The sequence below is a fragment of the Dunckerocampus dactyliophorus genome, chromosome 12 (assembly GCF_027744805.1).
Source record: "Dunckerocampus dactyliophorus isolate RoL2022-P2 chromosome 12, RoL_Ddac_1.1, whole genome shotgun sequence".
Classification (NCBI taxonomy): domain Eukaryota; kingdom Metazoa; phylum Chordata; class Actinopteri; order Syngnathiformes; family Syngnathidae; genus Dunckerocampus; species Dunckerocampus dactyliophorus.
In genome coordinates this window covers 6,983,515-7,006,376 of record NC_072830.1, presented here as the reverse complement: position 1 = coordinate 7,006,376, position 22,862 = coordinate 6,983,515, and the positions used below count along the sequence as shown (strand labels likewise).

The 22,862-nt window shown below is 42.1% G+C and overlaps 2 protein-coding genes and 1 non-coding gene across 8 annotated transcripts in view; all 3 read right to left on the bottom strand.

Moving 5' to 3' along the window:
- Positions 1-2,336, bottom strand: part of actn4 (actinin, alpha 4) — a 50,724-nt gene extending 48,388 nt beyond the window's left edge. For 2 of the 6 annotated variants that reach the window (XM_054793366.1, XM_054793371.1), the window contains exon 1: positions 1,946-2,336. In XM_054793366.1, the coding sequence (XP_054649341.1) occupies positions 1,946-2,071 (126 nt within the window). In that variant the 5' untranslated portion in view covers positions 2,072-2,336. The remainder of the gene's footprint in view (positions 1-1,945) is intronic. The other 4 variants (XM_054793365.1, XM_054793370.1, XM_054793367.1 and 1 more) reach the window with 2 other exon arrangements.
- Positions 2,337-5,315: 2,979 nt separating this feature from the next.
- zgc:85932 (uncharacterized protein LOC405875 homolog) lies at positions 5,316-22,802 on the bottom strand. Its single transcript, XM_054794992.1, has 21 exons — positions 21,919-22,802; positions 20,115-20,889; positions 19,080-19,149; positions 15,689-15,807; positions 15,351-15,484; positions 13,046-13,217; positions 12,808-12,879; positions 11,783-11,874; positions 11,621-11,695; positions 11,293-11,453; positions 10,858-11,015; positions 10,470-10,678; positions 10,188-10,233; positions 10,038-10,112; positions 9,891-9,951; positions 9,391-9,455; positions 8,709-8,777; positions 8,557-8,635; positions 8,239-8,355; positions 7,612-7,670; positions 5,316-5,653 (listed from the first exon to the last, which is right to left on the bottom strand). Exons 2-21 carry the CDS (start codon positions 20,382-20,384, stop codon positions 5,627-5,629), a joined length of 2,130 nt encoding a protein of 709 aa, XP_054650967.1. The 5' UTR covers positions 20,385-20,889; positions 21,919-22,802; the 3' UTR covers positions 5,316-5,626.
- trnak-uuu (transfer RNA lysine (anticodon UUU)) lies at positions 9,266-9,338 on the bottom strand. The gene has a single exon. It is a non-coding gene; the product is annotated as a tRNA-Lys (tRNA).
- Positions 22,803-22,862: the final 60 nt, after the last annotated feature.

The following is a 22,862-nucleotide window of genomic DNA, read 5'->3' as shown; positions in this document are numbered from 1 at the left end:
AATGCACAATGAATGCTGAATGGCATGTTGATGCACAGTTACACAGTGTGTCAGTCATCTGACCAGTGAATAAGATAGAGGCTCACTCACTCACTCACACACACACACACACACACACACACACACACACACACACACACACAATCATTCCACACTGTTAAGCAATAGTTCCCCATTATTCTTCCAACACACTCCCCGTGGAGGGCTGGAAACTGTCGTATTCTCTTCCCTCCTGTATTCATTTCAGCACAAGGACAACTTGCAATGCCGTTAGTTGTTATTCTGCAGTCTAGCAAAGTTTTAACACCCCCGTGTCCACAAAGTACTTTCCACATGCGGCGGGCTCATTTTCCACTTGCAATATTAACAAGCCTGCATCACTAATGAAACAGCAACAAGACAAAGACTGTAAGCCCGAGCCCCAAAAACAAGGAATTAAAGCACACACGTTCATACGTACGGTGATGACCGTAATAATTCAAGTTGAGCCAATTTTTTCCTGGGTATTTGTCATATGACACATTCTAACCACAGCTTCTTCAGTTGCAACGGCGCGTGACATGTTATCGGTGTATGCTTACAAGTTTATACCAATTCATTTACGTGACATACATCGAGGCTGTCCAAACGTTTTCCACACAGGGGTCGCATACTGAAAAATCAAAAAATCTTTCACGTATATTTTTTAACCTTGCAAAAACGTTAGAATAAATATATATCTAAAGACAAAGTGTTGTGTTGTTATTCCCAATTAGCATCATCGTGCCTATTTGTACTATTTTTTTAGTTTAATTCAATTTCTACACTGTGCGGGGCCAATAAAAAAACGAAACACAGGCCGCAAATGCCCTCCCGGGACACACTTTGGACATCCCCGCTGCACATTTTCTTGAGCGTGTTGCATTCAAGGACCGTCAGAACATGGAAAATCCTATAATAATTAGCAAATATTTCAAATGTGCTGCCAGATGGTGACGTACATGCGGGAGCAGGGCAAGGGTGAACTTTCCAGCGTATAATTAATCATATAACATTTACACTACGACTGCGTGATCTTGGTCATTACTTTGATTACTGCAGTCATGTCCAATAATATTTTTCACTTGGTTAAAAAAAAAAATCAAAAATGTTAAAAAGCTATATATATATATATATATATGTGTGTGTGTGTGTGTGTGTGTGTGTGTGTAAAGAAAAACCCTGCATGTCAAATTTGTGTTGTTAGCATCATCAGTTTAACATTTTTTTCCCTGACATTATGCCTTTTTGCTCATTTTTCCCCACTCTTTTTGTGTTTTGGGGGGGAAGTGGAATGGTACTATTACTTTGGACACCCCTGACCAACTGTATTACAATATACGTAACTAAAAAAATACACACACACGCACACAACAAGGATACTAAGAACTCCCACACACACGAAGGCCTTGAACGTTACACTCCTTAAGTGTTAAGTGGTATTTCACGTCACTTTTAATGTTTGCTGCAAACTTTTCAAACTACTTCAGAAAATTATTCCAGCCAAGTATTGGCCAACCGATCCGAGACCACAAATGGGCCGCAAGCGCCATGCAAACCGGCCGGAAGGCGTTGAGAAGCCAGAACAAGTCAGTGTTCGGTTCCCTAAACGCACACATGGATCAAGTTGGACTTTTTGGACAATGTGGCGCCTTGTTTCCGTCCCCGGTGGGCGGTATAGGGGGAGAAAAGACCTTCAGTAAAGTGGCAGCAGCTCTCCAGCTCGGCAGGAAAGGAGCGGAAATCATCTTTTAATGAAATGGACCGAAGCAGCAGGGGGATACCGGGCCCGGGAGCGGAAAAATGGAAGAAAGTGAGGCAAGCCGAGCAGCTGTGAGGCCCGTCTTCGCTCTCTGACCTCCCCGTCCCTCCCCCTGCCATTTTCTTCCTCATTCCCGCCCGGCCCAGCACGACTCGGTTCTCTTACCTTCCTCTGCTGTTTCTCCCAGGCCGGGTCCAGCAGCAGGTCCCGATCCCAGTCGTTCTCCTGCTCCATGTACGTCTGCGCCCCGCCGGACGAGTACTGGTTGTTGGCGGCGTGATAGTCTACCATGTCGGCGACAGGACACCGAGAGCGCCACGCAAGACTGTTCCGCAAAACAAAAAAAAACCGTCAAACGAACCGGACGCGATCAGATCCGAGTGGCAGAGGCAGGTTTGGGGGACGGAAGCACGACGTAGGAAGGAGGCCTTCTCTCGCCGCTCTCGGCCGTCGCGGTGCGGGCTTATTTGGCTGGAGTATCCGGTGTGCGCAGGGAGATCTGCTGGAAGAAGAAAAGCTATTCCTCGGCGCAGTGAGGCTGCTGGGCGGAACCGGCCGCTCCTACCGGTAAGAGGGGCGGAACTTCCGGCGGACCCTTTCAAAGTAACGACTCCAGTCTCTATATGACTCATTGTGTTGTTATTCCGGATACACACTTGTCTGACAGGCAACAAGTTACGGTGTTGTTTTAAATCAAAATCTGTATTGTTACTCTCAAATACTTTTCTTGTTTAGTTATCAAGTTGGCTTTTCTTCCCAAATGAGTCAGTTTGACTTCTTTATTTTGAAGGTAAGATTTCAGCGTTTGTGTTGGTGATAATTGACACATGCCTTTTTTTCCCTACGGCTTGCATTGCTTATGAATATTCATGTCACCTTTGAAGCCCTCAGCCCCCGAAAGAAGGAAAAGTTCATTGGAATTATTGAAAAGCTTAGCAAAACACTTTGATGACCTACAGCGACCCCTGGTGGGTGTTGGTGGTTTTTCACCGCATCTTGCGCTGTAATTTCAATTCTATGACAGGGCCACCAAATGAGGTATTTCCAAAAGATACACTATATATATATATATATATATATATATATATATATATATATATATATATATATATATAATATGCTACGGAGGTTTCTGCAAGAATAATACAGTAGATCCCCAACTTACGAACACAATTGGTTCCAGACGACCGTTCGCAGGTTGATTTGTTCGTAAGTCGAACAAAAGGTAATTTGCCAATTGTATAGGTACTACATGTACATGTATACATACACTAGGTCCCCAACTAACGAACACTATTGGTTCCAGACGACCGTTTGCAAGTCGATTTGTTCGTAAGTCGAACAAAAGGTAATATTACTAGTAGTAATACTAAACGAGGATAATTAATGAAAAAAAACAATAATAAAAATGATATAATAATACGTAATGATGAATGTTATTTACTTTTGAAGAGGAGTGGTCGAGCATACATCGTTGGTGGTGGTGGAGGAGGAGGAGTTATTGAAAAAAAGTAAAAATCATCGTCGCCGGTAGACTCTTCCAAAAGAGGTAGTTCAGGGGAAACTACTGAGGTGGAAGGAATTGGCGACGAAGGTGCAGACGAAGGTGTAGGCATTGGTGGCGAGTCACTTGGTGACGACAGTGCAGGAGTAGCAGATCTACGTTTGAAGAAGCTTTCAATTGAAGTTTGTATGGTCTTCCTTTTCTTCTCCTCGTAGATGATACGGTAGCACTGCAGAGCGCCATTTTCGAACAAATTCAAATGATAAAATATCGCAATTTTCGACAAAATACATGAAAATATAGACCAGTCAGCTTGCGTTCGTATCGCTGAATGTCCACAAGTCGGATGTTCCTAAGTAGAGAACCTCGTGTAACTACTTCATTTTCTTGTAAAAACCCAGAACGGTGTGTGCCTCAAAGCTTCCAGAAAATGAAGAAACACGCAATTGAAGAGATGAGTCTTTAGCGGGTGATACATGAGTGACCTGTGACCTTTGGGGGTCACCGAGAACCAGTGACACTCTTAAAAAAAATAAAATAAAAATAAACAAGGCTGGACCGAATGGTGGTTTTAAATCTACTTTGGAAGGCCAATTTGACACATGTTGTATATTAAGAGACGCCAAAACCAATCCACTGAACAAAACACACATCTCAGCTTTGTGTTACAGGTGGCATAGCAAACTAGTGTAATATCTAATAATATACCTTAATAATCATGAATGAATTGTATTTTTACAATATGCCGAGGGCCGAAAAAAACGAACGTCGGTCAGAAATGTCGTGCATTTCGTTTTTTGAAACAAATTTATGATGAAAATTGAGGTTCCACTGTATTGCAAAATAAATCAAAACTGTGCATGAACTTTGTAAAGGCAAAATATTTGCATTGGACTGCATTAGTGTACCTAATAAAGTGGCCGGTTAATTGTATAAATTACACCTATTTGAGCTCATAGAGATGCATGACAGTAACATTTATAAAAGGAGAGGAGACACGAACGGTTACAGTCGTCACTCGCAATATCGATCCCTCGCTATATCTCGTTTTTTCAGAACATTAATTAATGAATAATTGTCTATTATTAGTCCAAACATATTGAAATGCAAGTGTTATGTAGTATTCTGGTCATAGGTGGCAATAATGACACAAAACATTGGTGAGACATTAGCTTACACATTACCTGAGCACTGCATGAAGTCATGAAGTCAGCCGTAGCATGTCCCACATGACAGAGTGAAAAAAGTTCTCCTCCCATTCCATGTGGAAGTGCTTAAGAGTTGCACAATATGTTGTAAACAATGCATAATAGGAGTGTAAAGGTGACTATAGGCGTGTTATTTCATGTCTACAGCGCCCTATAAAAAACGTATTTAGAAAGTCATAAACAGGTTTTCTGTGCTGTAACTATGAAATAGTCCATTTATTAGGATTGAATCCTATATCGCCATAAACAAAGGACGACTGTACTGTTGATACAGGGATGTAAAATTACAGCCTGTATACATTGTTTGTACATCTTGCGTTCGAGTTCAGTCAGGACATGGAAAAAAATCCTGTAAAAAATAGCAAATATTTCAACACGCATGTGACAGCGGGGTCGTGTGAAACCTCCAGCCATTAATGCATCCCATAATAATTGCACGTAGACTATGTGATTTAATTCTAACCTTTACGTCATAATATGCTTAACATAGCACATAACAAGAAGACATTGTGTCTAAAGACACTGAGAACTCCCACACACAAGAAAGCGTTGAAGTGGAGCATTATTATCTTTGCAAACGAATATTTGCATTGAACTGCATTAGAATGTGTACCTAATAAAGTGGCCGGTTAATCGTATGACTGTATGAAGAATAACAGAAACTGAAACAGAATAGAACAGCGTGTGAGTTACATTTATAAAAGGTGAGGAGACAGGAAGTGCGGCTGATGTATGACAGTCACACAACGCCCATATAAGGCAGTGTGAGCGGACGCAGAAGTGGCAGCACAACAGGATATCACACACACACACACGGCGTCGATGTGTTTAGAGTGTTTAAAGAATGACGCTGGCAGACGACTATATACACATACCAAACAGTCACAATACAGCAGAGGGTCATTTATCAAAAATATTCCCAAGGGTTGAGGTCACCACCTCTTCCAAGCGGGAGAGTAGAAGAATAAGCGGCCATGTTTCAAACACGGTCTGCGCAAGAGAGAAAACAACTCTGGACAAATGTTTCTGTCAGCGTGGCTATGATGCGCATTGACATTGGAAAGGTAAAAAAATTAGAATAAAACACTGCAGATGGAATTCATCCTGGGGAATCGTCTTAGTCCAGAAGTGTGCTCAGTTGTAAATGGTCATGTGCAGCCACTGAAACAAAGCAGACCACAGCCAACGTCAAAAATATGAATTAAACCTTTAGAGTCCAGGCCAATTTTTCGCATTTTTACGTGTCTATCTCACCCTCATTGTGTGTGAGCGTATAGTTATTTGTTCATTTCGACATAGTGTACTAACATATTGGGCCTAAAATCAAACAAATTGTATCCATCCATTTTCTATACCGCTTCATCCTCATTAGGGTCGCAGGAGCCTATCCCAGCTGACTTCGGGCGACAGGCGGGGTACACCCTGGACTGGTCGCCAGCCAATCGCAGGGCACATATAGACAAACAACCATTCACACTCACATTCATACCTATGGGCAATTTAGAGTCTCCAATTAACCTCACCTGCATGTTTTTGGGAATGTGGGAGGAAGCCGGAGTACCCGGAGAAAACCCACGCGCACACGGGGAGAACATGCAAACTCCACACAGAAATGCCCAGGGGAGAATCGAACCCAGGTCTTCCCGATCTCCAGGCTGTTCCTGTGTTGGCCAACATGCCAACCACTAGACCACCGTGCGGCCACAAATTGTATATTTATTTATTTTTTTGTGTCATTTCTAACAAGTGTAATGAACCCGTTTCTAAGTTAGAATGCAAATAAAAAAGGCATAATTCAAAAACGCATGTACAAATTTAGCAAACAACCAAGTGGAATACTTAATCTTTTGGCGGTTACAATTTATCATGTGCACAAATAACAAATAATGTGTTCCATTAAAAAAAAAAAAATGTTTCTGTCCACCTCAAGATTCATCCTAAAGGAAAAAAGTAGGACCTGTGTAGGAATTCCAAGGGCGTGATGGCCACTAGAAGGCAGCGTAGGCTTACCTCCTGGATCGTCCTGGATCGTTTAGCCTGCATTTTGGTCTCTGGCACAGCTATACAGTGGTACTATTCTTATATGCCCAACCGTTCGCAATTTATTCAGGGTCACAATGTTAAATCTTCATGCTCACCAATCAACCACGGTGTCCCCCAAGGTTCAGTCCTCCGTCCCCTACTTTTTATGATTAATCTTCTTCCCTTCTGTAATATTTTTAGCTATTTTGCTGTACGTTTTCATTGTTACGCTGATGACACTCAGCTCTATGTCGCAACCAAGGCCTCCTCAACATCAGCCATGACAATAAAAGTGAAGTTCTTCTTGTAGGCTCTAAGTCATTACTCTCCTAGGCCCATTACCTCAACATTAAAATCGGTGGTTGTGGAGTTCATACCGTTTCTCAAGTCAAAAGCCTTGGTGTCATCCTTGACAGCACACTCTCATTCAAATCCCACATTGATATTGCGATATTTTTAAATGATATTTTTAAATCACAACTTAAAACTCACCTGTTCAAAACTGCTTACTCCTCTTGACACTGGATTTTTTTTTTTGAGTGTCTGGCTGCTCCCCCTTTGTAATATTATTTTTATTTGTATGTTTTATTGTGATAATTTTATTGCATGTCAGGCGAGCTTTGGTGTTTTGAAAGGCGCCAACATATAAAATGTATTATTATCATTAATATTAATATTATTATTATTATTATTATTGTTACCTTTCCCCCCTAATCCACTTCAATCTGCAACCAAATGGCTGCTACTGCTCTGATTGACTCATTATGACATTTTTTTGTACCACCAGCAGGAAGACGGTGTCATGTTTCAGCAAGTGTTTACTTGTGCTTTTAAAGCGGCGCTTTCCTGACAAATAACCTGACGGCACAGGGGCAAAATCACGGTGAACGTTATTGATCACACGTTTGGTTTTCCTTGAACAATTTTCACCATTTAAAGACTCGTACGCAGTGTGAAGTCTGCACTTTCGGCGCGAGTTGAAAAGTTGAGTCATCATCACGCTACGCCGCCTTTTATGCTATGCCTGTGGAGACCACGTAAGCGAGGGCGTGGAGTCCTGAGAGTTAATAGACGAGGCGAGATGTGGAATTGCTCACCTGTCTGTAGTTGAGCGAGATGCTTCCCATTCCCACCATGTCGTACGCGTGAAATTTGTCTGTAAAAGATGTCAAAAAAACAAAAATAAACACATACTGTATATAAAGTACCGGGACACAGCTTCCACTCTTCTGGGAGGACATTCCACAAGGTTTTGGAGTGTGTCTGTGAGGAATTTTGTCGTTCTACAACCTTGCTTGGTGCACAAGTGTTCCCACAAAGATGGAAGCATAAAATGTCTCACTAAGATGAAGTGTTGAGATTCAGGGACAACTAAGGACTAGTCCAACCTCCATCCATCCATCCATCGTCTTCCCAGGCCAATTGAGATACATAGTCTCTCCAACGTGCCCTGGGTCTTCCCCGAGGCCTCCTAGCGGTCGGACGTGCCCTTGAACACCTCCCCAGGGAGGCATCCTGGCCAGATGCCTGAGCCACCTCATCTGGCTCCTCTCTCTCAATGCAGAGGAGCAGCGGTTGTATTCCGAGTTAAACCCCGATGACAGTGCTTCTCACACTATAGTCCAACCTCTCATTCATTCATTGATTAAAAAATGCTCCCATGAAACATATTTTGCTCTATTATTTCAAAAACAAAGCATTAAATTCCCATCTGCCCTCCTTACGGATCATGCTCTCCAGCTTCATGACGAGGTACAGGAAGCCGGGGTAGCTGATGGTCATGTCGGGCTCCGTGTATCTCAGGCCGACCAGCTGCATGATGAGATCATCCACTACGATGCCTGCAGCGGACACAGCACAGAGAAAATACACCCTGTGGGTTGTAAGTGGTCAAAAGCATGAATTCAGTGGTAACACCTGCAGACTCAGTCAACTCATTTAGAAAAAACAAAAAAAATGAAAGTGTGGGATTTGCCCCTGCAGCTTACACGAGGAACTGCAAGCCCACCGACCTCATCAATTTCATTGGTCTGCAGTCTCACCTGCAGCCTTCAGGGCGGGGCCCACCTCTTCATACTCCAGATGTTGAGTTTTGTTCTTGTCATACACCATAAAGATGTCCTGTCAGGAGGTCAAAGTTTAGAGCCAAAGCACAAAGTCCCACGCAGGATGCACGCCCGCCCGCCAAACTTACCGTCCACATCCGGATCTTGTCCCAGAGGCTCTGGAACCCCTGCCAGTTTAGCTGCGCGATGCCTTGGCTCTGGAGAAAACGTTAGCGTCAAGGAAACAGAAATATAAAAAACTACATTTGGATTCATTTTTGTTCATTAAAGCAATCTAGTGAAGGTCAATATAAACTAAGCCCTTTTCCCAAATTGGAGTACACCAACTGTCATAGGGGGTATGTGAATAAAAATGGAAAACAAATGGAACACCTGACACTCGTCTGAACGCCTCGCAGCGCCTGCACAGTGCAGAGCGCACAGAGCGGAAAGCAGGAAGGAGACAGAGCGTAAAGTTGTTCATTGGTGTGCGTGCTTTATATGAACAAATACGTACGTTTGATGATCATGTTGTGCAGTAAGATTGTTTCATTTTGAAGATTTCGTTTATACCGGTGTTCAAAAACCTGTTACTGAGTGTGCATGTCTGGATATGTCACTAAAACCACAAACAACTGTACTATACGATATACTGTACGTACTATAAACTACATCGCCATAAATTGACAGCACATTAAAATACTCCCGCCTGAACAGGGACTTGAACCCTGGACCCTCAGATTAAAAGTCTGATGCTCTACCGACTGAGCTATCCAGGCTCTGGAATAGAAGTGGGGGTGGAGGGGGTAGTAGCAGAGTCACCAAGGATACATCCATGAGGACCACCAAGCTCTTGCAGTGTTCCAGGGCCAGGTACTTCTCACTGCCCGCCAACACTGACAAAACACAGCAAGGACATTTTTCAATACACGCTGCATCTTTATGCCAGAACGTGCCAAGTCAAATGACAGTAACCCCTCCTTCATCGCAGTTAATTGGTTCCAGACCTGAATGGGATACATGAATTTCCACAAAGTAGGATTCCTTATTTATAAATCAAATAGCCATTTTTCCCCAGTTGCCAGGCAAACCTCAAAGTGAGCGTGACTGGTGAGCTTGTAAGCACAAATTCTGCCTAGCAACAAGTGGCAAAAAGCACCATGCGTTGGTTTTATATGAAAAAATATCTTTGGGAACAAAGAAATACAAAAAGGACAGAAAGCAAAACAAAAAACACCGCCATCTGTTGGATCAGAGGGGTAGTGATGCCCCCTACTCTTTCGCCCCACCCCTTGTGCAGAGTGACCAGCCAATGAGAGAGCAGCACTGACCTCCTCCCTGGATGGTCTCTGTCAGCAGGCTATGAAGGTGATGGGGTTTACAGAATCCTCTCTGTAACGAATTGACAGCACACAAAGACCGACGCAACTTGACACGCACTCACTCTGATGAATTCACTTTGAAATGAGTTTCCTGACCTTGTTGCAGTGTTTCTTGAAGAGCAGTTTCATGGACTTCGGTGAAGGGAGAGCTGCCTGGTGAGGAAAATGAGGCTGCAGGAAGACAGGAAGAAGAAGGAGACGCTCACATGACTCAAGCACACAAAGTCCATGATTCATGCGTCTTACCGCTTTTACTGAAGACAGGTCACGTGTTACCGAGCGTTGGGCTGGGCTGGAAACACACAGCAGAGTCAGCAAACTGTCGGAATAGCGTGTGAATGCTCTTCATCGTTCACACAATTCATCTTCATTCCAAAAGAAACACTTTAAGTGTCTGACTGGCACACAGAAGAAAAGTAAACATGGGTGGTATATTTTAGTAAGTGGGGATGTAAACATGATAAAGGACTACTTGATGAAACTCTGATCTGGATGACTGAGAAGTGTAATGACAACAGAAGGACTCACCTGGCGGCGGCGACTCGCTCTGTCAGCACCCTCAGGAGAAAGGAACCTTGCTGATTGGGCTCTGCGGTGGACGGGATGATGACGTAGCGACCCGGCGGCAAGGTGCCTCGCAGGACCACCTCCCGCCGCGAGGAGTAATGGCTGCTGCAGAGCGCCGGCCGGAGGCCGCTGAGGTCCTGAGGGGACAGGTGCTTGTCCTTGTGAGGCGCCTGGACGTGAAGACAAGCGTGACTTTGATTGCGTTGGTTTATTAGTAATAATTTATTGGGGACCTTAAAATAAGCCACCTGAACAGAGACTTGAACCCTCGACCCTCAGATTAAAAGTCTGATGCTCTACCGACTGAGCTATCCAGGCTCTATGTAAAGACATGTGTCAGCCTCCATACCGGGTATATGTGCAGCGCAATGGACAGGGTGATTCCTCTGCGTCTATGATACTTTTGCATCAGAGCCAAGATGAAAAAGCAGGAATTTGGAGAGTCATCTGAGCCGTAGTCCATTTGAGAGAGGACAAAGTCAAACTGTGGATTCTGCCAGAACCAACCTGAAACACACACAAATTGAGGATTAATTGCGGCATTAGTTGCACAAGACATGTGTTCCAGGGTCAAGCTGCTATTTTAGATGCTTAAATGTAAGGCAGTGTTAATATTATGAAATGTGAGGACGCGTATGGCGACGATGGAGTCTCCCTGCTTTGAATGTGAGTCCATTTACTTAGCGTAACTTCCTGAAATCTGCTTTGCAACAAGTGGTCAGTTGTGTTTCACCGCGAATATGTGTGTGTGTGTGTGTGTGTGTGTGTCTCGGTGCCCCTGTACCCCCTTGAGGAGGGCCCCCCGCCGACACACGTGGCACCCAAGTCCCATGGTGCAGTGCACACGCCCACGGCTGCACGCTGGCGCTTGCCGGCTCGCAGAGGTCAGTGAGGTGACAGACCTCCATGGTGACAAAGTTCTGACGGAAGTCTGACACAGACATCCTGGAGGAGGAGACACAAGAAGGACAGATTTTTTTTATTTTCACTGCTTTTTCTTCACACCATCCGGCTTCTTTTTTAGATTCTTCCTTTCTGATTTTCTTTCCTTCCTCCTTCCTTCTTGCGCTACATCTTCACCTAATAATAGTAATAATAATATAATTGCTCACCAGAACTCTCCATCCTCCCGTCGGACTCGGTCCAGTCTCTGTTGCTCCTCAGGGCTCACTGTGTTCCACTCTGGACTGCAAAATAAGTGAAAAAATGTATTTATTAATTTTAAGTGTGAGAGAATCTGAGCACTTTAAATCATTTCAGAAAAATTAGAGTACCCGCGTAGGTCACTCCACGGTCCCTCCCACTCGGTGTTACCCCATGGGTTGAGGATGCGCACCAGGTCCACTGGTCCATATGTGGTCTGCACCTGGAGGGATCAAACATGAACTGGGTTTACTCCCTTAATTCCGGCTTTAAAACTAAATGGCTCATTAGGAATTGTGTATTTATCACGGAGTAGATGCTCTATCAGGCTAAAAAACACAATACAACAAGGCGGAACTACACCGCCGAGTTTACCGGAACATAAACATGGACGCACACAAAAACACAGCAGGAAGCTACAGAAGTCAATGGAAAACGTAAACAATATCACCGAAGTGTAAGATGCTCCTGACAACACCTTTAAAGCCTCGTGTCAGCAGCTAAGAGTCTACATATTGGTTCAACTGATAAATTGTTTGAACTACTTTATCGTTTGCGGCTGTTTTGGGTTAGCCTTAGCTTTAGCAACGCAGTCCATGCGCTCAGCATGCGCTTGAACATGCGTGCGATCACGTCAGCGTCTCTGAAAGTCTCCAGTAACGCAATAAAGGCGCTATACTTGTCACAAGTCGCTTAAAAAAGACTCGCCAAAGGTGTCCGAATACTTCCTAAAAATAAGTACAAAGTCGCTAAGTTGTCATTTAAACAAGCTAATGGGCGTGGCTAGTAAATGCGATTTTTTTTTATTGACCTATTGGACAGCGCTGGTGGAGCCCTACGTATTCTGCCCAGCAACAAGCGTGACATATCCAGGAAAAAATGACCCGAGCTACTACTATTGATGTGCGTCTGCTAGCTACACTTGCTTCCTGTTAATGTAGTTTTCCCACTATTCGTTTGATGGCCAACCCTTTTTTCATAAAGGATACAGGACATGTCACTCACAAGTAATTGCTCATTTTAATTAATGGAATTCTCTGATAATGCATTCAAGATGACTGAAAACAAAGTACTTTACTCAAATATGTATTTATGTAAGAAAAAAGAATTTAATCAAATGTGCTTTGACTGACAAATGTGTATAAACACTAATTACCTTCTCGACCGCCGTCAGCGAGTAGGCGTGTCTGAACATGATTCCCAGCTCATTCCTGCTTTCCAAAGGACCCTGTGGGGGAAGCGCATCCATTCAAAATATGCACAAAAGAGTCATGAGTCATTGCCAGTAAAAATAAAAAAGTCTTTGGTGGAGTTAATGAGAGACTCAAATGGTGGGATGAAAACGTGACCAAACAGGTCCTCCTCCTCGCCAAATAAACCTTTATTTAGTTTACCAGGGTGTTGGCGCAGTTGATGAGCGCTCCCTTGGCCAGCAGCTGCCTGATGAACGCTGGAAGGTCTCTGGGCAGCAAAGCCACACTTAAAACCTCGGCCACACCCCCGGTCATGTCCACCATGGCCTCATGTGGGAAACCCATGTCCAGAGCTCGATAGCCTCCCTTCAGCCTGGCATTCACACACACATACACACACACGTCATCTATGTCATCTATATGACAGGAGTACTGTTTTGAGGACCTGCTACAAAAAAGCCTGCCAAAAATCCTTAATGTGACAGGAGCGCTCTGCTGTTTTTAAGGACCAACTACAGCAATGCTCGTCAAAGATTCTCTATATAACAGGAGCACTCTTCTCTTTTAAGGAACTACTCCAAAAACACTAGTGAAAGATCCTCTATATAACACCAGGAGACTCCTGCTGTTTTTGAGGAATTTCTACAAACATATCCTCTGTATGACATGAGCACTCTGCTGCTAAGGACCTGCTACAATAAAGCTAGTCAAAGATCCTCAATATGACAGGAGCACTCTGCTGCTGTTAAAGGGATAGTTGGGTTTTATTTGACATAAAGTTGTATGACATCCCCATCAGCAGTGCAGTGCAGTTCTGGTCGGATTTTGGTGATGAGAAGCGTAGTTCCAGTTAGTTGCTGGGGCCACTTAAGTCAAGAGTTTGGCTCCTCAACACAAGATGCGTTCTTTCTGTGTTCCACAGCGGAGGAAGATGCGAGGGTCACAGCCACCTTCGCCACATTCAAAACAATGGACAGGCGGTAGCACGCAGTAATACGACGCAAGAGAGAAAGTAACTCAGAGCAATTTGTGATGCCGATTTGTTTTTTCCGAGGAGGCATTTTTGTGATGAAAATGTATTACTCTTTTGAACGCATATTGTTTTGAGAAGCCAGACTCTTTACTTCAGCAGCCCCAGCAACTAACCGAAACTACGTTCCTCATCACCGAAATCCAACCCGAACTGGGCTCACGGGACCAAGCGGGGGGTGTAAGTCACCATTAATGGACTGCACTGCTGATGACGATGTTATACAACTTCATGTCAAAAAAATCCAAACTATCCCTTTAAGGACCTACTACCAATATGCGAGTTGGACTTTTTCTTTGGCTTTTTTGTGAGGTCGCCACAAAAGGATGGCAAAGTAGAAAACGATGTTAACCATAGAACCACTATTCCACAACCAACAGTGATGAACATACGTATTACTAAAGACCAACAAAGTAATTACAAAGTGTGTTGTTACGCTGCACACCACTTATTCATTAAAACAATACCATACGCTACCACTAGGTGACAGTATGGTATCCTTTGTTGTTGGTATTGAGGAATTTGACTTGAATCTAGTTTTATAATGCAGTGGTTAAGTTCTCGTTAAACTTTGCAACGCGTTTTTTTTTATAGGCAACTGGTGATTGTTTAAGGCAGGGCTTCTCAAATAGTGCGGCGGGACCCCCTGGGGGGCAGGGGCGGTGTACCATCAGGAGGGGGACGTCAGAGGCAGGGAGGACAGTCTGGGGGCGAACATTTCATGACCGAAAATAATTGAGAACACTGGTTTAAGGTGAGGCCACACGGTGGTCTAGTGTTGGCCAACACAGTAACAGCCTGGAGATCGGGAAGACCTGGGTTGGATTCTCCCCTGGGCATTTCTGTGTGGAGTTTGCATGTTCTCCGCGCGTGTGTGTGGGTTTTCTCCGGGTACTCCGGCTTCCTCCCACATCCAAAAACATGCAGGTTACTGTAGGTTAATTGCCGACTTTAAATTGTCCCGTGTGAATGGTTGTTTGTCTATATGTGCTCTGCGATTGGCTGCCGACCAGCCCAGGGTGTATCCCGCCTGTCGCCTGAAGTCAGCTGGGATAGGTTAGATTAGATTCAGCGCTGGAATTTGACTTGTATTACTGAACTTGTATTATATCACATATTTATAAATGACTGTATTACCCAATTATGGAGGACGAGATGTGGCCTATGTTTGTGCAGAAAAAAAACATGTGAAAAAGAAAATTTTTTGCTGAAAAATCCACAAATTTGTGAGGTAGCAAATGCTGAATGCAGGGCAAAAAATTATGCAGAAATGAGAAGAACTTGGCACGGATGGTGGCAATGTATTGCAAACATCTCCCAGTATGATGCAATACACCGCTGCAAACTTTTTGTACCTAATGTTCTGGCTAATGAGTGTAACTGTGTGTGGCCTCTAAACCACACACACACACACACACACACACACACACACACACACACACACACACACACACACACACACACACAGAGTCTCACTTGGCGTAGGCCTTCTCCAGCAGAGAGCTCCAGAACTCGTGCTTCTCTGGTGAGCTGAGGAAGATCAGGTCGTTGTGGCTGGTGGGCAGCAGGTCATCGATGCGGACGTCCTCCCACTGACCGTATTGCCAGAACTACACAGGAGGAAGAGGAGGGGCTTGAGTGAGAAGTGTGCAGCGTGCAGCGTACATTAAAACAGGTTCTACTGAAGATCAGCGCCTGAGGCAACAGAAGGTTGACTCTGTGCTGCAGCTTCTTATCAGGTCCAAGCGTGGCTTGGGAAATCAAAGAGACCAATCACCACAGATTTTTTTTTTTTTTTTAAAGCAGGTGCTTACCCTGAAGACGAAGCAGCCGTTGTATCCGTCCTGGAAGGTCTGACCCAGAGGTACCACCTTCTCCAGCAGAGCTGGGTGCACGGCCAGAGATGCAATGGCCGAGAGCAACCAGCAGTCGCCTGAGGAAGAACAGGAAGCTGATTAGTGGCATATTTGGACCACTTTGACAGCTACAGAAAGCGAAAGGAGAAGACAATGTGCAGTCTTTTCAGAGAGAGCAGCTTTCGACAAGATTATGGAGAATGTCATTAGGGATTTTACGTCCATTTATGATTGTTCTTCCAGCGCAAACACCCCCAAGCATGCCTTTATGGAGCATGCTTTGTGCAGTGGGAACAGTAAAGGGTCTTCCCACAAAGTTGGAAGCATGCTGATCGCATCTGATTAACACACAAGTACTGATCATACATAACGTACACCGAAGGCTGTTTAGTTTTATTTATTAACATTTTTCGCTTGGATTTTTTTGTTTTATTTTATTTTTGCTCATTCTATACTGTCTCTAGCAAAGGCATTTCCTGCAAAGGATGAATGAAGTGTCCATCTATAACAAGGGTGTCCAAACTTTTTCCAGCGAGGGCCACGTAGTGAAAAATGAGAGGATGCAACTTTGCCACATTGATGTTTGATAAAGCAACACATGTAGATATGCTAATAAGTTATATATATTTCAAGAAAAAACTGCATCTCAGCTTTGTCATATACAGTAGGTGAAAAAGCCCATCATTAGTATGGGCTCTTTTTTCTGTTGTTTTTTTGTTTGTTTGTTTAATTTTCCAAAGATTTCAACTTTCCTCTTCCATAATTTCATATATTTTCTTCTCATATTATGAACTTATTCCTATAGTATTATAACTTTTTCCTAAATGTAATATTTAAAAAATTACAACTTTATTTTGTTTTGTTAGATGCTCATAATATTACAACTTCAAATAAAATATGACTTTTTCTTGTTAGGTTCCAACTTTTTTTTCACATAATTTAATCTTGTAAAATTATTGCTGATGTTTCCAATTTTTGCTTTTTTTGTTTTCTTGGTTAAATTGTATTTTTAGAATGTGCCGTGGGCCACACCCCTGGGAAAAGTGTGATTCAATCCAGATTTTTACTCCAGTAGTTATATATTTATCCTCATTATTTTTTTTTTACTTGTCTTATTTAATGTCTCCTCTTATTTTCATTTATTATGAACAATTTCTTCCTATTTCTTTAGGGCTGTCAAAAATAGCACGTTAACAGCCTTTACATTTTTAGCGTCATTAACGCATGCGCATCATGTCAAGGGCCAAAGCTCTGTGTTATGACCGCTGACGGAGCTAAAAATAGCTTCCCAGAGTGTGACACTTTTTCAAAACTTTATTCTAACTTGAATACATCGACAGCTGTGCAATTCCAACACCATGTACAGTGTAGCTCCAACTCACAAACAGGTCTCTAGTCTTCCTCGGAACGACACATCCTATGTCACTATACCCATAGACATATCGACAGACGCTGTATCGAGCTCTGAGTCGTACGTCAACGTTGCCGCCATCTTGGATGTGTCAAGGCTGCACTGTAAATGAATACTGTACAAGTAAATGTACTTACTTTCATAAAGTGCCTTTCTACAAAGAAATTTTAGTTAATGCCTCTCGTTTATACATTCACACACGCCCTAATATACTTGGGAAACAGTAACTGTTGACGTATCGCAGCAGAGTACAAACCCTCTATATGATGTAGGATAATATTGTTTTATGAACTTGTTAGTTTTAGTAGGAACGACACTTCCTCATTGTCACTAGACCAGAGCGAGTTGCATTCACTGGCACTCCAAAAATCACAACAACGTCTGTGGTCTAAATAAACAGAAATACAAAGAAAAACACTAAGTGGATATTCTTATCTCTCACGTTGTAACTTAATACGGAAGTACAACGTTCTGCATTTGAGTATGCCCGGAAATCACAGAAAGTACATCTCCACTCAAAACGTGAATTCAACTTACGTTACGTGGTGTCTTTGAACGCAGCCATCCATTGCTCATAATAAAGCTGTTTAAAGCAAGGATTTCAGAGTTAAGAACAGGATTGCCGACTTAGCCGCAAGAGAATGGAACAGAGTGAAGAATGGCATGGACCTGAAAGTCTGCCATGATGGGGGCAAGAGAGGTGGGCGGGGCTAGGCGGACAATTGAACGAGCTCTGAAGTATAAAATAAAGTTATACGCTGTTGGTACACTTTGATAAAATGGATGAATGTTATTTAGTGAACACAATGAATATATATATGGATTTACTGTATATATAAATGTGTAAAAATCCATTAAACTGCAGAAATATGACCTACATGTAGATGTATAAAAGAAACTTATTCTTCTTTAATTTACTTTTTTCCTTACTTTCAGTGTTACCAGCACTTAACAATCAACATTAAAAAAATGATAATAAATCATACTACTTGTAATTGATCAAATTAATAAAATAACAATTTAATAAAAATATAGACATTTCCCTCCCTTACAGTGTTACTAAGGCTTAACAAGCAACATTATTATTATATATTATTCAGTATGTATATAATTAAACAATTACAATATAACCTGCAAGTGTGGGTAGGGCCACACATGACATCATTCATTACCATTTCACTAATCCATTAATTAGCATTCCAAGTTGATAAAAAAAAATCTGGTTATTTTTTTACCATGACCATAAGGAACAACACAAATTTAATTTAAAAGTACTTATATTATATGGATATTTAACTGGAAGTATTGACACACTGCAACATTTATTTCAGTAATGCCATTGTTAATACATTTGATACACTATAATCTAAATCATCAACATCATCTCTGACTGGTCATTAATTCAACTAATCACCCAGAGAAACAAATTATCTTAAAGATGTATTGTGTGGGAGTCCCATACAATATACACTTTAAGTCTTGTCCAATGTTCTGCTTATTTACAACAACCAGTGTAATAAATCTACAACATTTTTATCACACATCCTGGTCTTTGTATTTGGGGAACTTGAAATATGACAATTCTGGTCTTTTGGACCATCTATCTGAGCAATTCATGGCTGAGAAGTGTGCCGAGGGCATGTTTTCAATGCAATTTTTCTGTATTTCTGCCCCCTATAATGGCGGCCAAACCTGCCCAGGGCATAATATGGAAGTGGATGCCGAGTCGGCTCTCCTGTTGTATAATCTCCTTGGTTTGAAGTGTGATCCAAATGTTGTGCTACTATTATAAAGAATAGCATTCGCGGCAGTTTGACACCGGAACAGATTATTTGTACTTCAATTATGTGACTTTAAAGGATCCTCCATCCTGCAGTCAACAGCCACAATAATGCCTCATAACTATTATTATTGTTATTGTTCACGTGTCACACTTACTGAGCTTTCCCTGGCGGACGTCCAGGCGTGACGCTCCATCGACGGTAAACTGCGGTGATGTGCACAACTCCTAATAAAAACAAAAAGAGGTAGGAAGAAGAGAGATGTTTGTTGTTTGGCGTGTACTTATTAGGATATTTGTCACAATGTGTACATCAGCAGGTTGAAGCTTTGCTGTGTTGTTGCCGTACAAGTATTTCTGGTATCTCATATAGCCTATTGAAAAGTACAAGTCAACTGCTTGCTTGCACTGATATTGCCTGCACACAACTTTCTCTCTGTACCTGGGTTTCCTATTTCAAGTGAAAGTCAACACTCAATGGTCACTTCATTAGGCACACCTGCAGTCTGTGGCCTACAGAATAATGCTGACTTGTGATTGAAACTGTCTGAGAGCTATTTGACAATATGTTCATTCTTGCGGTTGTAGTGGGGCATGCTGAGAGCTGTGGCATGATACAGTAGAGTTGCACAAGAATAATAAATATGCAGGTGCATCTCAATAAATGAGAATATGCTGCAAAAGTTAAAGGCTCAGGAAGTTTTGCAGTTCATTTGCTAATTACAGCGTGAACCAGTAATATATTAATTATTATATTTACATTTTATTACTTTTTTAAGATATTGAATGTTTTTTTTTCTTGCTATTAGCCATAATCATCAAAATTATTTATTATTATTATTATTATTAAATACAAAATTGACAGGAACAATAAACTTAAAATAAAGGAGTGACTTAAGACTAATACAAATAATTGTTAAAAAATTAATTATAAAATAACATATATATAATATATATATCATTAAAATTAAATATATATATTATGTATAATAATATTAAATGTTTACCTTTTTAATTGAACTACTGAAATAAATGAACTTTTCAAAGACATTCGAATGTATTGAGATGCACGTGCGTACTATAAATAAAATATTGTCAGATGACCGCGTCAATCACGGTTGGTCAGTAGAGTGACGTCACCGTACAGACAAACAAGTCGTTGCTTTTAATTAATGAGAAAGGTTGTGCCTCACCGTTGGTCTTTTCCACTTCACCCCAGTCTTCATCTCCAGCTCCCCCAGAGGGAAGTGGAAGTCCACGAAGAGTCCGTCGCGGCCCAGGGTCACGTCCCCGTTGGCTGCGTAGTTGCTTGCAGGATCTTCCCCCGTCAGCAGGTCGGCCAGCCAGCGGCGCGACTGAGAGCCCAGCAGCTCGTCGGAACAAGCCGAGCTGGAGTCGTCGTCGTCGTCGTCCGGCGGAGGAGGGAGGGAGCCCTCGGAGGACACACTCGGAGACTTGTTCATCTTTCAGCTGACTCAGACGTTCCGCGGGCAAACGGCCTCTGTGTGTGCGCCACTTGTGCACCCGAGGACGACGCGAGGACCACGCCCTCACCGCAGGTATAGCTCTCACCTGAGCGCGTGTGGGCGGATGACGTCGCAGACGCTACTGTTGCAACAACAACGACAGTCGACGCTCATTTGAACTTTTCCATAATAACTCGCGATCCTGTCTGTGTTCTCTTGGTCAGAAAGTCCAGTTCCCTAGTGAGGGAGCTTCTGCACCAGCTCAATCTCCAGGTGGGTGAGGGCAGTGTGGACCACTGAACAGATGGCGTCATCACGGTAGCGGTCCTTCCTGGAGGTGTACTGGTGAGGGTCCACAGTGACATCGATGTAGTTTTTAAATCCATGATCAGCTTCTCCAATCACTTCACACGAGGCCTACAGGTCCATAGTCCTTCAGACATATCTCTGTAGAGCTCTTGGGCTGATGGCACGTCTACAAGTGGGGTGGGGCCCATGCCAGCTGGAGAAAGGTGTTAAAAATGTCCATTATAGCACCTCATTGGTGGGCACTGACCCTCCACGCTGATCCTTTGCAGGGTCTTCCTCACACTGGCTGGAGTCCCACTGAGGGGCGTATCCCAATAATACAACAAAGCTTTTGTCTCTAAGTATCACACCTGCCAACCTAGAAAACATTTGATGAGTTTTGCTTCTTGCTCCTACTCCTTTTCGGACATGAGAAAGTGTAAAAATGTCCATGTTCATTTACTGAACATCTCAACGGTCCTTCTGTTCATAATATTGAGCTTTAATAGCATAAAATGATGACTTTTTTTCTCAAAATATAAAGACTTAGTCGTAAATTGTTGTTTTTCCTGGTGAAATTACAGCTTTGCTCTTGCAAAAATCCTGCATTTTTCCTTATAAAAGCACAACCTTTTTGCATAAAAAAGATGGTTGTACTGTATTCTGTAACATTCCTACTGCAAGGGTGTCCAAACATTTTCTGCCAAGGGCTGCATACAGAAAATTCAAAGGATGGGGGGGCACTTTAATTTATAATATATATTTATTATTATTTATTATAATATTAATATATTATTTATAAAAAAATACATATTTTTTTAAAAAGCTAAAAAAAAGCGAAACTGTTTTTTAATTTCATTTCAGCTGGTTTTTCACTTTACATTGAGCATTTTTGCTGGTTTTTTTCCAATTTTTGTTATTTTTTGAGTGTTTAATTGTATTTCTCCAACGTGGTGCCAATTAAAAAAAAATTTAAAAAGTCACGAGCTGCACTTTGGACCCCCTTGAGCTAATACATATGTTATCTATAGGGTTGTCCGATAATATCGGCCCGCTATTGCCATAAAACTGTGATTTCAGCCAACATCACTATTGGTCTTCTGCCGACGTTGAAAACCCATATGAAGCTTTTAGCGCCAATGTTGTGAAATTGCAATATTGCTGAATCACATAATTAAAACTCGCAAGTCTATAAGGAAGAAGTAACTCCGTATTTCTTAAGCAGAGTAACAACAAAGCTCACCATGAACTTCCCAGCTCCCTGGAAATCGTGGGGGTTGACCATTCCACATTTCATTCTTACTCATGGTGTCTTTAAAGAAAGAGCTAAAAACATCACACAGCAACTTAATAGGTAGATAACAGACAAGACACTACCAACTAATATTGCTGAATAATCAACAACTATGTGAGCTCTAAACATGTAATTTAGCAGCTATTTACAATAACAGTACAGCAAAGCAGGAACAGGAAGTGCCGTTGTCAAATCCATACACGTAGACACCGCACCGAGTGCTGAGCCTTACGTTGACATCGCCGCCATATTGGATGTGGCCAGGCTGCGCTGTTAGTGAATACAAATAAATGTATTTGCTTTCATAGAGCGCCTTTTTACAAAGAAATTTAAGTTAATGCCTCTCGTTTATGCATTAACACACGCACTGATATACTTCGGAAACAGTTAGGCACCGAAAACAACGTATTTGTTCTTCTCAGAATGGCTAAGATAAGATCTTTGTGGATCTCACACAGTAGTGTATATATATATATATATATATTTGTAGTTGTATTGCAATAAAATAAGAATATAAAATATGAACATGAAAGTTAATTAAGTTATGAAAGTTAATTAATTAAACTATACCCCTTTAACTACAAATAAAAATCTTTCCAAAAATAACATAAATCAAGGCACAAGAACTTTAGAACAATTTTACTCAAGAAAAAGATATGTGATGTTGCACATATTGGTATCGTTATCGGTTGATATCAGAAATTGAGAGTTGTACAATATCGGCATATCGGTTATCGTCAAAAAAGCCAACGTCAGACATCCCTAATTATCTATTTTTAGTATGGTCTAACGGTTGAAGTTTCATTCTTACTTATGGTGTTAATTCGGGGTTAATACTTGACTTTTGTTTATCTTGAGGGAAATAAAGCAATGTGGAGTAGAATCTTAAACGT